This window comes from Mobula hypostoma, chromosome 2 (genome assembly GCF_963921235.1).
Source record: "Mobula hypostoma chromosome 2, sMobHyp1.1, whole genome shotgun sequence".
NCBI lineage: Eukaryota > Metazoa > Chordata > Chondrichthyes > Myliobatiformes > Myliobatidae > Mobula > Mobula hypostoma.
The window spans coordinates 207,878,827-207,901,607 of NC_086098.1; the positions used below are offsets into that span (position 1 = coordinate 207,878,827).

Genomic DNA, 22,781 nt, shown 5'->3' on the forward strand with positions numbered 1-22,781 from the left:
TGTCGAGCCTTGAAGTGGATGGGCTACAGCAGCAGAAGACAATGAACATACAGTCAATGCTCACTTTATTAGGTAGAGAAAGTCCCTAATAAAGTGGCAACTGCATGTATATTCTCATTCATTCCTCAAAGAGCAAAGGATATGGATAAAGGAATTTGAGCACTGGCAGGGTCCATGAAATTATGAACTTGTCTATTTTAAGTGAGTCCAACCTATGGACTCACTTAAAATAGATAAGTTCATAATTTCATGGACCCTGCCAGTGCTCAAATTCCTTTATCCATAGGTTGTGGGAACAGTTCAGTAATGGGGCAAGTCAAGTTGAATGAAGTTATCCCCTCTGGTTCAAGAGCCTGATAGTTCAAAGTTTTCAAAGGTACATTTCAGGTCAGGAAAATGTGTACAATATACATCCTGAAATGCTTTTACTTCACAACCATCCATGAAAACAGAGGAGTGCCCCAAAGAATGAATGACAGTTAAATGTTAGAATCCTGAAGTCCCCCTAACTCCCTTCCCTCCCACATGTGAGTAGCAGCAAGCAACAATCACCCCTCCCCCTTCCCGCAAAAAAAAATATCAGCACCCGCCACCAAGCACTCAAGCGTGAGCAAAGCAACGGCAAAGACACAGACTTGCAGTTACCCCAAAGACTACTTGTTCCGCCAGTATTCAGCATACTACAGTCTGTCTCTTTCTCCCTAATAAGCGAGAAAGAGATGTCTCTGTTTCACAGTGAGAGGGGAGACATAAACTCACTGATTTACGATGTTGGAAGTCCATTGCGTCACTTTTTCTGAGCTCTGTGCCCAAAGATCTCGGGTCTCTGAGCACACAGTCTGAGATCTTCCATCTCCAATGACACACCGATCTACTGCAGAGGCACCTACCTCCGATACCGCGTTCCACACCTCCACCCCCCCCCCCGCCTCCAGAGCCACAAAATCTCAGTCTTCCGAAAGTGAGCGGAGCTCTTAGGCTGAGCCCTTGGCGTGCTGAACAACGGCCATTCATGAAACCCTGAGAGCAGGTCCCATTCCCACAAAGAACCGTAGTTAGCATGTAACTCCAGGTCAGGGTCTTCAAAAGAACCCTGAAAGGGAAAAGTAGAGATATTAAAGATGGAGCTCTTTCCAAAGATGCAAGCAAAGGAGTCACAGTTAGGTGCCATTAATCCTCCTCAGCTCCTCCCTGTGTTGAGGGGTAATAACTGTTCCTGGTGTGAGTCCTGAGGCTCCTGTATTTGCTTCCTGATGGCAGGTCCCTGTTCTCTCTGTCCTACCAGGAGTACCTCACACCTGTCTGTATTAAAATCCTAAACTGAAATTCAACTGACATCTGTTGCCTCGTGGAAATCAGGAGCTAGTTGTATGATTCACTCTGTTTACCCGTTCTCTTAATAACTGGAAAATCAGAAACAATTGATGCAGTGAATCTCCTTTGTTTATTGCCCTGCTGGCACACTGACTGGCCGGAGGTGGCATTGCAGAAGCTGCAGCAAAGCAAGGGTCAAGGTAATGACCAGGCAGGACAGTTTACAGATAGTGTACAGTCAGCCCAATGCAGAGAGGCCTTTGAAGAGCATACCTTCCCTTTGGAGAACAGGGAACCAGAGCCATTTGGCATAATAAGATTCTGCAAATAAGGAATTTGAGCATACACAAGGTTACCAATTGATCAGTATCAGTATACAACTAATCAATTCTGTATAAGAATGGCATTTCTCTGTTCAGACTTCAGATCAGTGTGGTGATGCCGTCGATGCTTAACTGCACTCTGAAAGTCACCCAATCCTCAATCACACCTTATTTTACTTGTGCACAAGGGGAACAGCATGACCCCTGTCAAAACGCTGTTCGGAATTCTGAAGAGAGAAGCACACACAAAATGCTGGAGGAACTCAGAAAGCCAGGCAGCATCTATGGAAAAAAGCACAGCTGAAGTTTCAGGCAGAAACCCTTCGGCGGGACTGGAGAAACAAAGCTGAGGAGTAGATTTAAAAGATGGGGGAAGGGGAGAGACAACCACGAGGTGATAGGTGAAACCTGGAGGGGGAGGGAGAGGGATGAAGTAAAGAGCTGGGAAGTTGATTGGTGAAAGAGATGGAAAGCCATGGAAGTAAGAAAATGGAGGAGTACCAGAGGGAGGCAATGGGTGGGCAAGGAGATGGGAAATAGTGAAGGGGGTTGGGGGGTGTTACCAGAAGTTAGAGAAATTGATGTTCATGCCATCAGGTTGGAGGCTACCCAAATGGAATATAAGGTGTTGTTCCTCCAACCAAAGTGTGGCCTCATCATGACAAGTGAAAGAGGCCATGGATGGACGTATGGGAATGAGAATGGGAAATAGAATTAAACTGGGGCCACTGGGAGATCCCGCTTGTTCTGACGGACAGAGCATAGATGCTCGGCAAAGTGGTCTCCAAATCTACATTGGGTCTCACCGATGTACAGGAGACCACACCAGGAGCACCAGATACAGTATATGACCCCAACAGACTCCCAGATGAAATGTCGCCTCACCTAGAAAGACTGTTCAGAGCCCTAAATGGTAGTGAGAGAGGAGGTGTAGGGGCAGGTGTAGCACTTGTTCCGCTTGCAAGGGTAAGTGTCGTGAAGGAAATCAGTGGGGAGGGACAAGTGGACAAGGGAGTTGCCTAGGGAACAATCCCTGCACAAAGCAGAAAGTGAGGGAAAAAGGTACTTGGTGGTGGGATCACATTGGAGGTGGTAGAAGTTTTGGAGAATTATATGATGGACTTGGAGACTGGTGGGGTGGTAGATGAGGACAAGAGTAACCCTATCCCTGGTAGGGTGGTGGGAGGATGCGGTAAGAGCAGACATGCGTGAAATGGAAGAGATGTGGTTGAGGGCAGTGTTGATGGCAGAGGAAGGGAAGCCCCTTTCTTTGAAAAAGGAGGACATCGAAAAAAGTTGACTGTACTTTTTTCCATAGATGCTGCCTGGCCTGCTGAGTTCCTCCAGCATTTTGTGTGTGTTGCTCAGATTTCCAGCATCTGCATATTTTCTCTTGTTTGTGATCTGAACAGAGAAGTTCAATTTTCATACAGAATTGGCTAGCAGCTATGGATATTGATCACTTGATAAACTATGTATGTTAGAATTCTTTACTTGCAAGAACAAGTTAAAAGTCAGTGGAAACTACAAGCTGACAACTGCTGATACCTTGAAGTTAGTAAAGCAATTAATTTGTGTGTGTGCCTTGGATTACTTATCTCATCTTCAAACCCCTGGTGTGCAAGGGGAAGCAATGCTCTTCGAAGGCCTTTCTTGCCTGGACAATCTGCACTCTATCTGCAATCTAAGTGTGTTCAATTTTTTTTCTCTCAGGTATACATATCAGAGCCATTGGAGCATAAGTACATGTCATGTGTAGCAGTGACTTTGTGGCCATACTTACCAGGCAGGAGAGAGACTGAGATCAGAAAGACGGGAATCATAAAGGCCAATCTACTTAGGCTGATTCATAGGTGATCTCCGTACACTCAAATTTTGGAGCAGGAAGACAATATTGACTCTTCACGATCAAGTGGCTACCTAATGAGAGCTGCTGTCATGGGGCTGGATGATAATGTTGAAGGGGAAACCAACCTAACACTTCTTTTCAGTAATAATAACCAACCAGCTCCATCAAGATGGCTGCAGCAACAGTCGCCTTGGGAAGAGGACAAGGGAATTGCAATCCTGTTAGAATGACAGTGAATGTTCTCAATGAGGAGAATACTTTCACCTGAGACCTTTTCACTAAGAAAATCCTGTTGGATTGCTGCATGTCTGAGACAAAGGACACCTATTGCCTCTAGGATTTCTCAGATAATAAGAACTTGACTTCAAGCACCCAGTGGGATGGTAGAAGATGCTACAGGACTTTTGAAAGAAGCTCTGCTGCCAGTTGTCACCCTCCCCACTCAGAAGGAGCATGTTTAATCCACATGTGCCTTTTGTGGATGTCCTCACCTTCCTGGTTTCTTACATTGAGGGGGAGGAAGCTATGTGGGCAACAAGGGCCTGTTTGGGATCTGGATGAGCAGGTGCCAGGTGAAGATCAAGATCATCCATCCTCCCTCAGTGCTTGCTATTGGAGAGAACTGTGGATGCACTACAACCTAGACAGCGTCATAACTGCAACAAGCCTGGACATGTGGTGACCCAATGCAATGCAGTCATCTGCAAGAAATCTAAGCAGGAAGGCCACCAGACCAAGGACTGCAGAGAAAACAGAAATTGCAATCGATGTGAAGAGATGGGCCATCTCTACAAGTTCTGCCTAAAACTTGCCTGTACCCATGCACAGGCAATAAAAGGGGTCAGTCAACCCCAGAGGAACACCAACACACTACTAACCAGTGCAGGCAGTATCAACCAATACTGAGGAAAGGCCATCTGGCTCAAGCTCCCAATCCCCCAGACACCTCCTCAAGAGGAATAGTCAATGGAAGAGGGAATGTCAGGCGGACAAAAATGGGAATGGTTGGAGTTAAGAGGAAGAAGTCATAGGGACACTGAGAATAAGAGTAAGGGAAATAAAAGAGGCCGATGGCAGCAACCTCTTCTCTTTGCAGGACAAAGTAAAAGTGGGAAGTTGACAGAAAGAGGAAGCATAAAAATGAAAGGGACAATGAGAAGGAGGAAAGCCTTGAGATAAGCACAAGTGAAGGAAGAAATAAGCCCAATTCTCTCGGCTCTGGGATATCCAGATGCAATACAAAGGCTTTTGTCCTTTGCTCTTTGGCTACAGAACAGTCGAAGGCCGATACAAGAACACAGACTGATTTCTCCACGATGACACCAGCTGCATCACCACAAAGGACACCACTCCCTGGGGCAACCTTTCCAGTACCCGAGCTCACAAGCAATATTGTAGTTCACCAAACCTGTGGAGCTAGGGCTCAGGCTGATTGACAATGGACTGTATATTGTCAACATGTGCAGCGTGAAAACCACTGTGCAATACACTTATGTCTTGCAATGCATTATCAAGGTGAAGATGAATGTGACTTTCCTGCAAGAGTGTGGATTTCTCTACCTCTGTAACTATCAGAGAAAGACACAGTGGGTTGTCTATACAGTCAGGGGAGGGGCAGCAACAATTGCTACACTTCTGCCCCAGGGATTCTGCTGCAGGGAGGCTACTTTCCAATCACTCAAGTCAAATAGTACATATATAGACAACATGTACTATATAATACTCCACTTTGAAAGTCATGGAGCAAGTGGCTGGCCATCCTTTGACAGTCCCCACTACTGCTAAGGATGGCCCAACTCATCATTCTGGCCAATACCATCAACTGCATCTTCAAAGCAGCTGCACTATCCAACAGCGTCGGCAGGAGACCAGACAGCAGCTCCAGACTTCAGATGGAACTGGTAAAAGAATGCAAGGCACTACTACAGACAGAGCATAGCCAGACACAACACAAAGCTCAGTATGCTGAAGGCAGTCACGGTCTAATCCGCTGGCATCACACTAGAGTTCACTATCACTGCCTCCTTCATTCCTCCTGACATCTGCAGATTCCAGAAAGCAGCAAGACATGGAAGTTGAACATCAAGCTGCTGATCCCAGAGAGCATAGAGGACTAAAGAGAAGAGCAAAGATTCAGTCTTACACCTTTAACACCAGTCAAGTCTTTACTGGAACAGATGATCTATCCAGAGCAAACCTGTGATGTACCAGGCAGGAAAATTTTTGACAGCCTCGTGCTGCTCAGAGAATGTCATTGCTTACATGCAGGGCAGAGGGGTAGTGCGAGTAGGAAAGGGGTGATAACATGGATGAATGAGTAGCTGTGGAGATGGTGCAGGGGACAGGGTTTTGAGTTCTTGGAACATTGGAACTTTTGCTGGGGAAAGATTGACCAGTATACAATGTTCAGCTTTCACCTGAACTGGAGGGGAACCAATCTCCTGTCCAGGAGGTTTGCTGATGCAACTCAAGAGGGTTTAACTTGCTATGCAGGGGGCTGGGAAATGGAGCCCCAGGTCACTAAGGGAAGGATCGGACCAGAAAGTAGATATTAGGAAAAGTATTGAAAGGCAAAATCAAAATAACAGGTATGTTGGGTCGGATAGTTTGAAGTGTGTATATTTTAATGCTAGGAGTATCATGGCTCAAAGATGTTTGCAAGAGGGACATGAAGTCACTGAAAATGAACGTCAAGAGGTGGGAGGGCATCGCAAACGATCGCTCTCACTGGAGGCTGGAACTATGCAGAGGTCTAAAAAGAGAAGAGAAGCTGAGACTTGCTGCTGAAGAAAAGCGCACTCGTTGGAAAAACAGCACCAAGATAACACCAGAGGACAGCGCCTTCAAGTGCAGTTGATGCAACTGAGACTGTCACTCCCATGTGGGCCTCTACAGCCACAACAGACGCTGCTCTAACACAGATGGAAGCAAGACCTTCCAGGCGCAGATCCATAGTCTCACGAGACTAACGGATGCCACCACCACATTATGGGTAAGGGTGATGAACTTAGAGCATGGATCAGTACATGGAACTATGATATTGTGACCATTGCAGACACTTGGTTGAGAGAGGGGATTCATGTGCCAGGTTTTTGAAGTTTTAGAAAGATAGAGGAGGAGTTAAACGAGAGGTTGGATTTGTACAACTGATCAGGGGCAATATCACAGCTGCAGTCAGAGGAGACATAATGCAGAGGTTTGACACTGAATCCATTAGGGTGGAACTCAGGAATAGAAAGAGTGCAGTCACACTGAGGGAATTGTAGTACAGACCCCCCAATAGCCACCAGGACATTGAGGAACAAATTAAATTAATAATCAGATTAATATGTAAAAATAGGGCTGTTGTCATGATGGATTTCAATTTCAACTTCCCTAATATAAACTGGGACCTTTTTATTGTAAGGGGTTTAGATGGGGCTGAATTTGTTAAGTGTATCCAGGAAAGTTTCTTAAATCAGTATGTAGACAGTCAAATGAGGGGAGGGACCAGACTGGAGCTGGTGTTGGGTAACGAGCCTGGCTAGGTGACTGACCTTACAGTGGATGAACCGTTAGCAAACAGTGACCAAAACTCCTTATCTTTCAGACTAGCTATAGATAAGCATAGATATAGTTCTTGTGGGAGAGTTTTAAATTGGAGTAGGGCAAATTACAAAGGGCACTAGGCAGGAACTAAGTGTTAATTGGGAGCACCTTTTCTCTGGCAAGTCCACATCAGATATGTGGAGGGTATTTAAAGATGAACTGCACAGAGTACAGGAAAGGTATGTTCCTGTTAGAAGAAAGGATGGGGATGGAAAAATTAGAGAACCTTGGATGTCCAGAAAGGTTATGAATCTAGTCAAGAAGAAAAAGAAAAAATATGTAAAGCTCCGGAAGGCCAGATCAAACGAAGCACATGAGGAGTATAAATAAGCCAGAAAAAAACTAAAGGAGGGAATTGGGAAAGACAGGAGGAGCCATTAAAAATCCTTGGCAAGTAGGAATAAGGTGAATCCCAAGGCAATCTATATATACATACATAGGATAACTAGGGAGAAGGTGAGACCACTCAAGGATAAAGAGTGGAACATTTGCTTAGAAGAGAGTGAGGTACTTAATGAGTACTTTGCTTCAGTATTTACCAAGGAAAGGGATATGGAGGACCAGGAGATCAGTACTGAGTGGATAAATGTGTTAGGGCAATGAGAGGTCAAGGAGAGGGAAGAGCTGGGCCTTCTAAGGAGTAGAAAGGTGGATAAGTCCCCAGGGCCTGATGGGATATACCCCAAGTTATTGAAGGAATCTCACATCAGTTGTAGGGAAATTGGTGGAGAAAATTCTTAAGTATGGGATATATGAGCATTTGGAAACCCATGGCTTAATTAGGGAGAATCAGCATGGCTTTGTGTGTGGGAAGTCATGCCTTACTAACTTGATTGAGATCTTTGACAAGATAACAGGAGAGATTGCTGAGGGTAAGGCAGTGGATGTTGTCTACATGGATTTTAGTAAGGCATTTGACAAAGTCCCTCATGGGAGGATAATCCAAAGGATTTAATGCATGGGGTCCACGGGGAATTGGCTAGTTAGATTTAGAACTGGCTTGTGCATTGAAGACAGACGGTAGAGGTTGAAGGGACTTATTCGAGCTGGAGATCCGTAATTAGTGGAGTTCCGCAGTGATCTGTGCTGGGACCTGGGCTGTTTGTATATAAATGACCTGGATGAAATTGTAGATGGTTGGGTTGGTAAATGCCAAGACTGGTGGAGTTGTGGATACAGCACGATATATAGACCAGTTGCAGATGGAGTATAACCCAGACAACTGTGAGGTGTTGCACTCAGTATGGCAACTGCAAGGAGACGGTACTGCTGAGCAGAGAGATCATGGGATCCAAATTCATAGCTTCTTGAAAGTGGCTACACAGGTTGAAATGGGTGTAAGAAGGCTTATAGAATGCCTACTTTTATGAGTCAAGGCATTGAGTTTGAAAGTCAGGAGGTTATGTTCCTGCTTTATAAAACTCTGGTTAGGCCTCATCTGGAGTATTATGTACTGTTCTGGTTGCCCCACTATTGGAAGGATATTGAGGCTTTGGAGAAAGTGCAGATGAGATTCACCAGGATGCTGCCCGGTTTAGAGGGTGTGTGCTATCAGGAGAGGCTGGACAAACTTGGGTTGTTTTGTCTGGAGTGTCAGGCTGAGGGGAGATCTGATAGAGGTTTATAAGATTATGAGAGGCATAGATAGAGTGGACAGAGAGTATCAGTTTTCCAGGATAGAAATATCTAATACTAGAGGGCATGTGTTGATGATGAGAGGGGGTCGATTCAAGGAAAATGTAAGGGGTAAGTTTTTTTTACTGAGGGAGTCATGAATGCCTGGAATGTGCTGCCTGCTATGGTGGTAGAGGCAAATATAATAGAGGCTTTTAAGAGAGATTTGGGTAGGCACATAGATATAAGAAAGCTGGAGGGATATGGACATGATGTAGGTAGGAGAGATTAGTGTTTGGGTGTTTTTGCTTTGCCTTTAAACTGCGTCGGCGCAACATTGAGAGCCGAATAGCCTGTTCCTGTGCTGTACTCGTCTATGTTTTATGTTCTATGTTCAAACACCTTTAACAACAAGTCCATCAGACAACGGTCAGCAAAGGATATCCTACAGCCACCGCAGGACTGGTGCTCTATGGATACTGTGGGATGGTTCCCTGATTAAACCAACCAAATCACCTGAATGTCTCATTGTCAGAGTCTTCCAGTGAGCTCCAAGACCTTGCTTGGCTGGTGGTGGTTGGCGGTCGGGGTGTCCTCTGAAAATCAGATCCTTCCTGTATAGACTGTGAATTTGCTAGGAACATGTGAAGGCAGATGCAAGGGTCCTTGTCTCAGTTCATCCCAAACAGCTGTGGAACAGAGGTCTTCTCTGATCTACGGGCTGTTCCCAAGATCACACACCAAGGCAGACATCATGTGCTGCTGGAAGGTCATCAACTCAGTGAAAGATGCCCTTTGGTCTGCACAGAACTTCCAGCACATTGTGATGTCTGTCAGGAATGCTGCTGACAGGCACGTTCCAAGGTGCAGGAGTACATGCTTTTGGGATGCACTAAAGCTCAGTGCAGCCAATGATGTATCACCCCAGTGGCAATGGTGCTATGGTTTAAAAATAAATGTCAACACTACTAAAGATATTAACCATATGACATAAAGAATATAAAACATTTATCCTTTTGTAAATATTTTTCATTATGAACAAAATTTATTTTTGCAATTTAAAAAAAAACAATGGCTTTATCTTGTGAGAGGCATATAAGTGTTCTTTTTCCACATTAAATTGCAGGTTCCTGCCAATGGAAAGATTCAGTCTGTACTTGTCTCCACCTTTTACTAGCATAGTTACTTGACTCCTAGTCTGCCAATGACCTTTATACTTATGCCTGATAAAACATGCACTTTGTCTCAAGAACATATATACTGCCGGAGCCTTGAATCTTCTTCAAAATGATTTGTTTTACCAGAGGAATGCAGATGCAAATAAAACTGAAAATGTGGGAAATACGCAACAGTTCTAGCAACATCTGAATGGAGAGGAACAAATGTAATGGTGTATATTAACGGCTTTTTATCAGGACTGAGAAAAGTCAGAGATGAAATGTTTCAAACTGCAGATAAATAGGGAGAGGAAATAGAATGGAAGCTCTGTAACTGGGTGGATAGGACGGGGCAGCATGTTGTAAAGTGAGAAACGTGTGTTTCTGCCAACTTTATCGCTATACAGATCTGATTTACACTCCCTTTCACTCTTCTCATTAACTTGCAAACAATCCCTGTTGTTTTGGGAATACTAATTTCAAACTTTCTGATATCCAACGGTATTGGTAAGTGTGTCTCTCAATAGAAGGTACTAAGTCTCTAAACTGCTTTTTTTCCCCATGGTATTTGTATGCTAGGTCCTGTCAAGTTTCTGAGCAATGGTGATCCCTCAAACTGTTAATAACAGGAAATCAGCAATGGTAGTGTCATTAAATGTCAAAGATAGGTGGCTAGATTCTCTCTTTTTGAAGATGGTCACTGCACAATATTTATGTAGCATGAATGTAGTATGGAAATTGCTGCCAGAGGAACCTGCAGAGGTAGGTACAACGACATTGTTTAAAAGACATTCTAACAGCCATACAAAATGAAAATAGTAATTGAATTTCTTGAAATTGCTGGGTGAGTTTCTTAGCTGAGATTGAAGACATTTAAATCTGAGGAGTATCAGCTGCGTCATTTTTGACCATTTTTTTGACAAATTTTTGCCAGTGTTTTGAACCTGGAGTCCAAATTATCTAGAAAACTGTTTCCATATTCACTTCCAATAGTGATGGAATCTAAAGATCCTCTTCTGTTTTCTTCACCTTCATACTTGTAAGCACGGAGCAGATCATCTTCACACGTAGTTTGCATGTCATTGTAAGCATTCAGTTTCTGACAAATAAAGAAAAAAAATCAATGCTGAACAATTTTACCATTATGTGTGGTTTATTTAATAATTTCATTTTTCAGTAAGTTTGCTATTCCAATTGTAATTCTCGGTTCGCAAACAGCTTAATCTGGCCAAATTTAAGAGATCTCATTTGGGTAGATGCTTCACAATGTGTCCCCTGTTACAAATCAGTATCACCAAATAACAAACAGTACACAAAATGAGATTAAACGATTGAGCTTTATAATTCTTAATTTGACTATATGGTTAGTAAAAAAAAGGAAAGGTACGTTGCATCTGGAGTTTCTCCGGTTAGCGGACGATTTCCCTCTGCACTTCTCTGACGCAGTGGGGAACCGCGTATGAGGCAAGTTACAGCAGTGGTTTGCCATTGCCTTCTGCCAGGTGATTTTCCAAAGAGATCACCAGCTCATAACCCAGCACGGATGGAAAGCGTGCAGGGGAGCCGGTTGGATTCGAACTCAGGACCTTTCGTCCCGAAGTCCGACGCTGATGCCACTACGGCACCAGCCATAAAGAAACAAAAAAAAAAAGAAGAGGGCCCATTCTCATGAAATAGTCTAATGCGCAATGTTGGAGCTCACTAATAAAACTATTCGTCCACCATCGACCTCCTCCAATCGTCGCTGACCTTTGGACCCTCGCTCCAAGTCCACTCTGTCCAGCAGTCTACCAACTCTCTCCATTTATGTCTTCTCTCCTCATCTCTCCCCAGCAAGAAGACCACGAATTCCCGCTCCACACAAGAAAGAACAACATCCCACTCATTGGCTAACATGCCCCATTATCTCTAGTTGTAACCCAAACGTTGCTGCTACAGAGAAACCATTACCTTAGCAGTGAAACATTACAGAGAGGCCATTGCATTAGCAGTGAAACCTTACAGATTGTTACACTCTCACCCCACCAAACTTAATCATGTCCTCATGACATTGAGATAATTCACCAACCTTTGCTGCAAAACAAAGTCCAATCCAGGTGCACAAGGCAGTGACATAGCTCCCCAAAATGGTTGAGGTCACACTCTGCTTCCCTGGTGCTATATAGGCCAGCCTATCCAGTGGTCTCCTAATTCTCTGAGACCTCCGCACCCCCTCACCTAACTCCAGAGGGAGAAGGGCCGGGAGTCTCTTCCTCAATCGATGGGGAGTTAGCAAAAGGTGGCATATACCACACATCCAGGTCCTCATCCTCCAAATCAGTATTCCTCTCAGGGGTGGGGACCAGCCTAACTTCACATGCTATGGGCCCTGCACTCTCCCCACATTTCCGCAGAGTCTTCTTGCTAGGTGTAGGCTCCAAGTCAGTCTCTGGGACTACCTGCATCTCTTGTCCCAGGGGCAGCAGGTGGTTCTGATGGAGAATCTTGACAGGCCCCTTCCCATCCTCTGGTTTCATCCAGAAAACTGTTACATTTGGCATCTGACTCTCCACCACATAGGGTGTGGCCGCCTAGTGGTAAGCAAACTTATGCTTTCCGGGTAGCCCCAAATTCCTTATGAGGACTCGGTCTCCCAGCAGGAGTTGAGAGAACCTCACCTTTTGATCATACCCCCTCTTATTTCCTTGATTTTGCTTGGCAGCCGCGACCCCAGCTAATTCATAAGCCCTTTTCAGCTCTCCTCTCAGATCAGACACGTGCTTCAGATAAATCTTCGGTGGTAAGTCACCCTCGTCAGTCCCAAAACAAAGGTCAATAGGCAACTGTGCCTTGCGCCCAAACATCAAATAATATGGTGAGTACCCAGTAGCTTCATGTCATGTACAGTTGTAACTGTGAACCAGATGCCCAATATGTTGACTCCACTTGCTCTTCTTGTTGATCTCCAGGGTCCTGAGCATGTCTAGCAAGGTCCGACTAAACCTCTCTGGCTGGCGATCACCCTGAGGGTGACAGGGCGTGGTCCTCGACTTCACGACTCCAAACATGCCCAGTAACTCATGGATGAGTCTGCTCTCAAAATCCCGTCCCTGATCACTGTGTATCCACCTGGAAAGGCCATGATAGATGAACTACTTCTTCCGTGACATTTTTGCCACCGTAGACGCCCTCTGGTCCTTGGTAGGGAAAGCCTGAGCATATCTGGTGTAGTGGTCCATGATGACTAAGTCATTTGTCGTGTTACACACCAGATCCAGAGGCCTTGCACTCTCTGTGGGCAGTGTCTTCCGCCATATGCATCAAATACACGACTTGCAGTATTCTTCGATCTCTGATTTCATCCGGCGCCAGTAAAACCGGTCTCTGAGCAATCCATAGGTCTTTTCCACCCCCAAATATCCAGAATCATCATGAAGTGACTTCAACTCAATCCTCCTATACTTCTCAGGCAAAACCAGCTGGCAACGCCAAGGTCAGTCTGAGGGTGACGTGACCTGATATAAGATCTGGTTCTTCAACTCCAACCAAGGCCATTCTCGCGGTAATGGAGACACTGATTCGTGTTTCGTCTTCTCCGTCTGAGCAATGTCTCCCTTTTCAACCACTGCCCAAATGGTACCAATGCTGGGATCATCTTGCTGAGCAGCTGCCACTTCCCCAGAACTCAATTCCGGCAGCTGATTTGTCTTCAGAGCAGTCAGGTTACAGTAAACTTGGGGGATGGCGTCATCAGAAGCTCCCAATTGATCCACTGCTCAATCCTGCCTCCCCTTTTTCTCTGCCTTCACGGTGATGGCAAACTGACACAGGGCCTTCACCCCCCGGGGCAGGAACGCTCTCCCACTCCTCGTCCCTGACCAGTCCCTCATGCACCCGTTGGGACAAAGCATCAGCATCAACGTTCCTGCTTCCCGGCCGGTACTTCAGGCTGAAATCATAGGCAGACAACACCGCCAACCACCGATGGCCTGTTGCATCCAGTTTCACCAATGTCAGGATATAAGTTAAGGGTTGTTGTCTGTCCTCACCTCAGACTTGGCCCTCTAGAGGTAGTCACTCAGCTTATCCACCACTGCCCATTTCAACAGCAGAAATTCTGACTTGTGCGTCGGATGGTTTTTCTTGGAGGGCGACAGACTCCAACTGACAAACACAATGGGCCTCAACCCGGAGTCCTGATCCTGAAACAGGACACCCGCTAAGCCCTCTTGGCTGGCATCCATGTGTAGCATATACAGCAATCGGGGTTCCGCAAAAGCCAGCACCGGCGCTTGGGTCAGCAACTCCTTCAGCGACCGAAAGGCCTCCTCACATTTTGCATTCCACCTCAGTACAAAAGGCTCCGATGGGCTAAGATACTATCCACTCTCTTGTCCTTTTTTCTCCTCCCTTTCTTCCCTAAGGGAGGGTAACCACACAGAAGCTGATTCAACGGGTGACTCACTTCTGCGTAGCCTTTCACGAACCTCCAATAGTAACCACAGAATCCAAGGAACGCGCGCAAAGCGCTCACAGTCTAGGGTCTTGGCCAAGTGGTAACCGCCTCTATTTTAGCTGAATCTGTAGCTACTCCACCGTGAGACTATGTGCCCAACATAGCTAACAGACGTTTGGCAGAACTGACACTTGTCCAGGGAGAGTTTTAACCCTTCAGCTTTCAGGTGGCCCAGCACTTTCAGCAGCCTCATTTCATATTCTTCCAAGGTGGATCCAAACACTATGAGGTCATCCAGATATACCAATACCTCAATCCAGTTCATATCCCCCACCATCTTCTCCATGACCCGCTGGAAGGTTGCAGGAGCTTCCAAGATGCCCTGGGGCATCCTTTTGAACTGGAAAAACCCCAGAGGACATATAAATGCCATTTTCTCTTTGTCGGCCCCACTCATGGCAATCTGGTAATATCCACTCCCCAAATCCAGCACCCTGAACCATTTTGCACCACTCAGGCAGGCCAACGCATCTTCAATCCTCGGGACAGTATAACGGTCAGGGACAGTGTGCCTGTTCAGAGTCCTATAGTCCACACACATCCATACCTTCCCATTCTTCTTCCTGGCCACTACTATTGGGGACGCATAGGGGCTTCAGGACTCGGTGATGATCCCAGATTCCTTCAACTTACACAAATGCTGCTGAACGTCCTCCACCTCTACAGGGGCCAGTCGCCGCAACCTTCCTCTGAATGGGGTATCCTCGGTCACCCAGATAGTGTTACTCGTGCTCTTGGAACTACTCATCAGTGGAAAAGAAACCTTCAACATCTTCTCTACCCACCTCCTCTTCCAATGCGCAGGAACCAGGGAGTCCCCAAAGTTGAATGACTCAGCGGTCAACCTTCCCCCTTTTTCCAATAGTTTTTCCCCAATTTGTCTCACAGAGACACTAGACATTACCGTCAACAGGAACAAATTCGCTGGGGCATCCCCTGCTTGAAGGTGACCCCCCTCTTTGTAGTGTTCCTGACACTCACTACCATCCTGCTCGCCTGTACAACTGAGGGCTTCTGCAATTCAGGCCTCACCAGTACCCCAGCAGGAAATCCCAACTCCCCCTTGTGGTCTTCCGGAGCGTCCACTAAGAGGGCCTCGCCCTCAGGCACTTCGGGAAATTTGGGTGTCCCCATCACTCTTGCTACCTCCCGGGGCTGTACTACCATTGGCTTCGACTGGGTGAACCATACAGTCCCTCGTCTAAATTCGGTATCCAGCCTAATGCAGCCACTCACTTCCTCAAGAGCAGCTCGAAACACCGGGTGCACAGACAATGTTCCCAGAAAGCTCTCACCAGCCTTCTCCTTGCAGGCCCCCATGTGCCTCCTCACAAGAGGGGTGTTGGTCCCCACCAGAACTGAAACGCCGCTCTTCTCAACGGGGTCCGGACAAGCCAGCACTAGTTTATCAAGGACATCAGACACTCCCACATCGTCCCTCCGAGAACTCCAGCTTCACTGATAAATAACCGTCATACGGATAATCACTAGCACCAAGCCACCAGATCTCTAGTGCCCTGAATGGGGTCAAGGGTAAATCCCTTAGAAACTGGTTGTAAAACGAACAGTACAATGACAAGACCTGCAACCTGGTGTCGCGAATGGCTTTAGCATAAACACCCTCTATCCGTAGAGGGTTCCACGAAGCCTTCAGGAATTGGGCCTTTCACTTTCCGGGGTTCCTTGGTACATTGCTGTGAACATGTTCCCCCAAAAACACCAGGCCATTCCCTCACTGGGTCTCCTCTAAGTTTTCCCAACAACTCTCTCTGCTTAGGTACCCCGGGGCTCACTCTCCTTCTGGCGTGACATCCACTGCCAGCAGCCCTCCACATTGTCCGTCCCCTTAGGGGATCCGCACTCCCATCAGCTCTATCATATGGGGGGGGTCACACCCGTTGATAACAGCCGAAACATCTCCGTTCTCAACTACCACTCCTGGGGTAGGCTATCTGTGGTCACTTCACCTTACGGGACTACTACCGAGGACTGTACCCTGCTGTTGGAGCCCTCCCGCACATCTGACGCGTTCTCCTCTTCCCATACCTCTCTGATCAGCTCAACGAAAGATGGAGGGGGGAGCGCCTCTTACAAGACTGTCAGAGACCCCAAGCAATCGGGTCATGGGGCTGGGCACCCCTGGCTATCGGGTCCATTCTTAACTGATCCACCTCAGCCACCTGAATGGACCCTCTGCGCTGCAAGCAATTTAACTGCTTCTCTAGCCAAAAAATAGAAGCAGAAAGCTTTTCACCTTCTCCTGACGCATGTTCTGAAATCCCACCATGAACTCCACTGGGCTTCCTGTCGGGCTAAAAGCATTGTCCAGTGCTTGCATGTAATTGACAGCTGTCGCTACGGGACACTTTAACCTGACAGCTCTCACAATGTCAGCGGCCCGCCCATTCAAACTTTCAACCAATCTCTGTCACTTTACGTCATCAGAGCACTGCCACTCATCTAACAACTGAGCGGCCCGCTCCACCCAAGTCTCATACTCTTTCTCCCCTTTAGGGGTGAGTGTAATTCCAAAGAATAGGTGGAACCTACAATAGCTGGGACTTTGAACCTGATTTTTCCATTTATTCACCAGAGAAGTAAGGGTGGATACTACCTCAGAATTCTCACTCTTCACTGGGGGACGTGGACTAAATAAACTTTCCAAATCCAACCACTCCTTCCCCTCACTCCTCAGAAATGATAGAACCCTGTCTTTGAAATCTCCGCCCCCAGCTACCACTACATCAGCGTTGGTCTGCATTAACAGGAGAGCTGCGCCAGCCATTTTATCAAACCTCTGTCCACAATCACAACTTTAACAGTACTTGACAGACAAATTAACAATTCATCTGGAGTACGAATATCTACCCCACTGGTTTAAAGCTCAGGATAACCACCAGTGGAATCAATCATGAACGTAGCCCCCACAATTGTAACTCTTGGTTCGCTAGCGGCTTCATATAGGAGATGATAGCTCCCGGCCTAGCCAAACTTAAGAAATCTCGCTTGGGTGGATGCTGCGTGATGTGTCCCCTGTTACAAATCAGTACCACAAAATAACAAATAGTACACAATATGCGATTAAACGACTGAGCTTTATAATTCTTAATTTGACTATATGGTTAGTAAAGAAACAAAAAAAGAAAAGGGCCCATTCTCACGAAACAGTCTAATGTGCAAGCGTTGGAGCTCACAGTGTCATCCACTTGTTCCCATCAACCTCCTCCGAGCGTAGCCGACCCTCGGACCCACGCTTCTCAGTCCAGTCCATCCGGCAATCTACCAACTCTCTCCATTTGCGTCCTCTTTCTTCATTGCTCCCCGACAAAAGACTGCGAAATCCCTGCTTCCAGACCCACAAGAAAGAACAACATCCCGCTCATTGGCTAACATGCCCTGTTATCTCTAGTCATAACCGAAACATTGTTGCTACAGAGAAACCATTACATTAGCAGTGAAACCTTCCAGCACTTTTGGTTCAAAGAGCAATTGTCTTTGCCACGTGCAATAATAAAAAAAACAGCAGAGATATTATTATCCACACAGCAAGTCATTGATATCAGGATATAGGTGCTTCATCAATAGATCCTTCAAGAAGTACAATGAAGGGTCTACAGATTTCTCAGTTTGCAGGTTTGACACCTGCCCACCAAGCATGCCCCAAGTCTGACAGCAGCACTGTGATAATGAACAGAAATATTCAACTTCTCATCTGAAAGTTAAGTAGAACTTTGGATATGATGCATTTAAATTAAAAAAAAATTACCATTTCTCATAAAACCGAATAATTCTTCTCTTACCCTGTTTATGTAGTTTCCTGTGAAATCCATTAGAATTGTTAAGTTATCCTGAAAGAAAATAGCATTATTAAACAGCTCATTTATGTATTTTTAATTAAAATATTGCATATCTGGAATTCTCTGCCAACACATAATTAGTGTTAAACTTTGAACTCAGTGATCCATCTCTGACACTAGATCACATTTTCTCAGAATTTGAGAAACATGGCAAAAGCAATCAAAGTTAATATTGGAAAGACAACGAGATGCTCACCGTCAACAGTGCTGCTGTCTTGTAGATCTACACACACTCACTCACATGCTACCACTAACACAATTGGGTACTTCATTCATGACCCCATATGCCCTACCCTGCACTAACCACCCTTTATTCTTCCTCCACTGGCCAAGCTTCAAATTACATCATTTAATGAGCAGAGTGAAATTTCAGAGAGATGCCTCTGTTCCTCGAAGAGCAACTCCATCTTCTCCGGTCTGTCTATATACACGGACCTGGACCTGGACCTGGGAATCATGTTTACTGAATTCTATTCAAAACTTTTACATCTTTGCTAAAGTGTGGTGCTCAGAAATGGTTATAATACTCCAGTTGCAGCCAAATCAGGTGTTTTATATTGCTGAAAAAGCATCACCAGGCTTTGAATAAGAAAGTAGAGGAGGCAAGTACATTTCCAGTCTTTAAAATATATTTAAACAGGCGCATGGATTGAGAAGGTTTTGAGGGATGTGGGCTATACACAAGCAAATAGTCTGTGGGGTTTCACAATAATTAGGATGCTCCAGAGTTCAGAATTCAAATCCTGCACCATTCTGTAAGGAGTTTCCCTACATCCTCCCCGTAGAATGTGTGGCTTTTCCCTGGGTGCTCTGGATTCCTTCCACAGTCCAAAGGCGTACTGGGTGGGTTAATAGGTCTTTCTAAATTATCCCATGATTAGACTAGGATTAATTGGGGCTGTGGATATGCTGGGAGGGGTGGGACAGGCCTGAAGGGCCAATTCCGCATTGTATCAATAAATAAATAAATAGATAGATAGATAGATAGATAGATAGATAAATAAGTCTGTCTGGGTTAGGCAGCTTGGTCAATATGAATATGTTAGTCCAAAGAGCCTATTTCTGTGCTGCATACCATGATTATGACCTACAATTATGTGTTCCATAACATCCTATCAAAATGAACAGAAGACATCATTAACTAGAAATTAAAGATTTGTTCTTACTGAACTGAGCCGATAAGTCTGAGATCTGGAATCATCCATGAATCGTCCGAAAATCCCCTTCTTAGTCATCTCCTAAAGCGAAAGAAAGTCAAATGTATTTATCTATGTTCTTCAAATTGGTTTATTAAAACACTTCATAATCACAAAATAATCTGCAGATGCTGTTGTCAAAGGAACACTCACAATGCGCTGGAGGAACTCAGCAGGTCAGTCAGCATCAGTTGAAAAGATTAGTCGACGTTTCGGGCCGAAACGGTCGACTAATCTTTTCAACTCTTGCTGACTGACCTGCTGAGTTCCTCCAGCGCATTGTGAGTGTTCCTTATTAAAACACTTGTCATGGTTACATATACAAATGTGCTAACAGCTTTGAGAGTTTCTAAAATAAGAGGCAACCTATAAGTTTGAAATTTAATTAGTGAGGAAGTGGGATATTGAACTGTGTCATGAGTATGTAATGAATTCTTGTTATGTGTTGAGTAGTGTTCAATGCAGACTTGTAACGGAACAGCAATGACTGAAGGAAAAGAAGTCCTTTTATCCAAGGGTATTGATGATACTAAGATAATAGGTAGCCAGAACAGAGAGTGGAGGCATTAAAAAAAACTTGTAAAGGACTAGACATAGATGGCTGTCAGATTTGAACAGTTGTTTCACACATTTAAATATACTTCCATAGATTAAAAACAAATTTCTCAGAAGCGTTGGATTAGAAACATTAAAATTATTAGCATTAGTTGCAAAATGTTTCCAACTATATCAATAATACATTCCAGATTGCCAATTACATGAGGAGATATTTTTAAATAGAAGCAATTATGGTCTAAAGCATTGTCTAATTGCATAGGTTTATTGTAAACATAGTCAATGATAAGAAATGAACTCAAGGAAAATCTCAGAAGTTATTTCACTTGTCAAAAAAATGAATGCAATTTTGACCCCAACTTGTATCCTAACCAACTATTCTGCTCAGTTGAAAATTTTATCCTGGTGATCACAAATAACACCCTTTCTCAACTGACTGCTGGCTATACAATATTCTTGTAAACAACAGGAATTCTGCAGATGCTGGAAATTCAAGCAACACACATCAAAGTTGCTGGCGAACGCAGCGATGCTGCCTGGCCTGCTGCGTTCGCCAGCAACTTTGATGTGTGTTGCTTCAATATCCTTGTAGGCTGATTTCAAGATCAGTGGGGAGACCTGTCTCATGACCACTAAGCTTAAAATCCTCATCATTAGCTTCAGCCACTTTCAGTCATTGTGTATGAATGTATGAGCTTCTTTTAAGTGGTTGAAATCTATTCAGCAGTAAACATGCCATATTTAGGGTCAGTAGACCTTGATAAGAAAGGAAGAAAATCAACCAATAAACTCTGCTGCAAAATATGTTTTCATAGGTCTTGAAAATCAAAACCATGTGGTGTTCTGCACTGATAAACATATGACTGTCATTCAATGTCTAATTGAGGTATGAAGGATGATACCCAATTTAATGAAATGTTAGTGCTCTGTGAATTTTAATTCAATGTCAGCAAGCCCAAGGAGCTGATTATTGACTTCACGAAGTGGAAACCAGAAGTCCATGAGCCAGGCCTCATCAGAGGATCACAAATGGAGTTGGTCAGCAACTTTAAGTTCCTAGTGTTATTACTTTGGAGGACCTATCCTGTGCTCGCACGCAAGTGCAATTATGAAGAAAGCATGACAGCATCTCTACTACCTCAGGAGTTTGTAAGTTTCAGACAACATCTAAAACTTGGACAAACTTCTATAGATGTGTAGTGGCTGCATCATAGCTTGGAAAGGAAACACCAATGCCCTTGAATGGTAAATCCAATAAAAAAGTAGTGGATATGGTCCAGTCCATCACAGGTAAAGCCCTCCCCACCACAGAGCACATCTACATGGACTGCAGTAACCAGAAAGCAGCGTCCACCCTCATGGGCCCCCATCACCCTTTCTTCTTATTGCTCCCATCAGGAAGGTGGTACAGTAGTCTCAGGACTCACACCACCAGGTTCAGGAACAGTTATTACCTCTCAACCATTAGGCTCTTGAACCAAAGGGGATAACTTCACTCAAATTCACTTGTTCTATCACTGAAATGTTCCCACAACCTACAGATTCACTTTCAAGGGCTCTTCATCTCATGTTCTTGATATTTTTTGCTCATTTATTTATTATTATTGTTACATTTTATGGCTCGCATGAGAGGGCACAGTTTTAAAGTGCTTGGAGGTAGGTACAGAAGAGATGTCAGGGTTAAGTTTTTTTTATGCAGAGGGTGGTGAGTGTGTGGAAAGGACTACCAGCGATGGTGGTGGAGGGGGATATAATAGGGTCTTCTAAGAGACTCCTGGACAGGTATATGGAGCTCAGAAAAATAGAGGGCTATGGGTAACCCTAGGTAATTTCTCAGTTAACGACATGTTTGGCACAGCTTTGTGAGCGGAAGGGCCTGTATTGTGCTGTAGGTTTTCTATGTTTCTATGTTTGTGACGAAGGCTCGTCACTGATTACAGATGGCACATGGCACACTCGGTGAAACACTCATCCCCAGCAGTAATAGTGACTGGGTCTGAACCAGAGCTGTCTCATATAGAGGCAGCAGCAACCTGCACAGGTGTGCTGATGGTGGAGGATACCATCTTTAATTGGATAATTGAGTTAATTAGCTTTTGGTTGGTCTAGGGGGAGGGGCTTAGCAGTTATAAACCTCAGGTTACGAAGGCTTTGGGGTTAGTTTTCTTTTGTGTTTAGTCTGAGGGTGGCTATATATTTTGTCCTGTCCCTGTCCCTGTCCCTGTCCCTGTCCCTGTCCCTGTCCCTGTCCCTGTCCCTGTCCCTGTCCCTGTCCCTGTCCCTGTCCCTGTCCCTGTCCCTGTCCCTGTCCCTGTCCCTGTCCCTGTCCCTGTCCCGTTTTTGTCCTGTCTTGTCTTGTCTTGTCCAGTTTTTGTCTTGTTTTGAGGTAAGTAAAAGCACCTCAATCTAGTTTTGTGACTCAAGCCATCTTGTTATTTTTCTTAAACAATTAACCACAGTTTTTTGTGACAATGTTTATATATTACTTTTTGTATTTCCACAACTTTTTGCCTTTTCAATGCTGGTTGAACAGCCAAGTTGGAGGGGTTTTTCATTGATTCTATTATGGGTTAGTGAGTATGCCTGTAAGAAATGCATCTCAGAGTAAGTGACCTCATATAAGTGACTTTGGTAATAATGTTCTTTGAACTTTGAACTTCAAATGTTTGGAATTAAAGTGCAAATTCAAAACTTTTGACATGATTGATAGTTGGCTATTTGAAATGATGCTGCTTATCTAACTCACAATTATTTTTATGGGTACACCTGTACCAGTATTCTCCTCCTTCTCCTTCTCTCCAATTGTCAGTATGCCATTCTATTATGCAAGAAC

At 44.8% G+C, this 22,781-nt stretch overlaps 1 protein-coding gene across 2 annotated transcripts in view; it reads right to left on the bottom strand.

Annotated features, from left to right (window-relative positions):
- Nucleotides 1-561: 561 nt before the first annotated feature.
- Nucleotides 562-22,781, bottom strand: part of LOC134342832 (cadherin-like protein 26) — a 112,693-nt gene continuing 90,473 nt past the window's right edge. For both annotated transcript variants that reach the window (XM_063041444.1, XM_063041445.1), the window contains exons 16-18: nucleotides 19,364-19,435; nucleotides 18,141-18,188; nucleotides 562-10,944 (exon numbers count right to left, since the gene is read on the bottom strand). In XM_063041444.1, coding sequence (XP_062897514.1) covers nucleotides 10,744-10,944; nucleotides 18,141-18,188; nucleotides 19,364-19,435 — 321 coding nt within the window. In that variant the 3' untranslated portion in view covers nucleotides 562-10,743. The remainder of the gene's footprint in view (nucleotides 10,945-18,140; nucleotides 18,189-19,363; nucleotides 19,436-22,781) is intronic.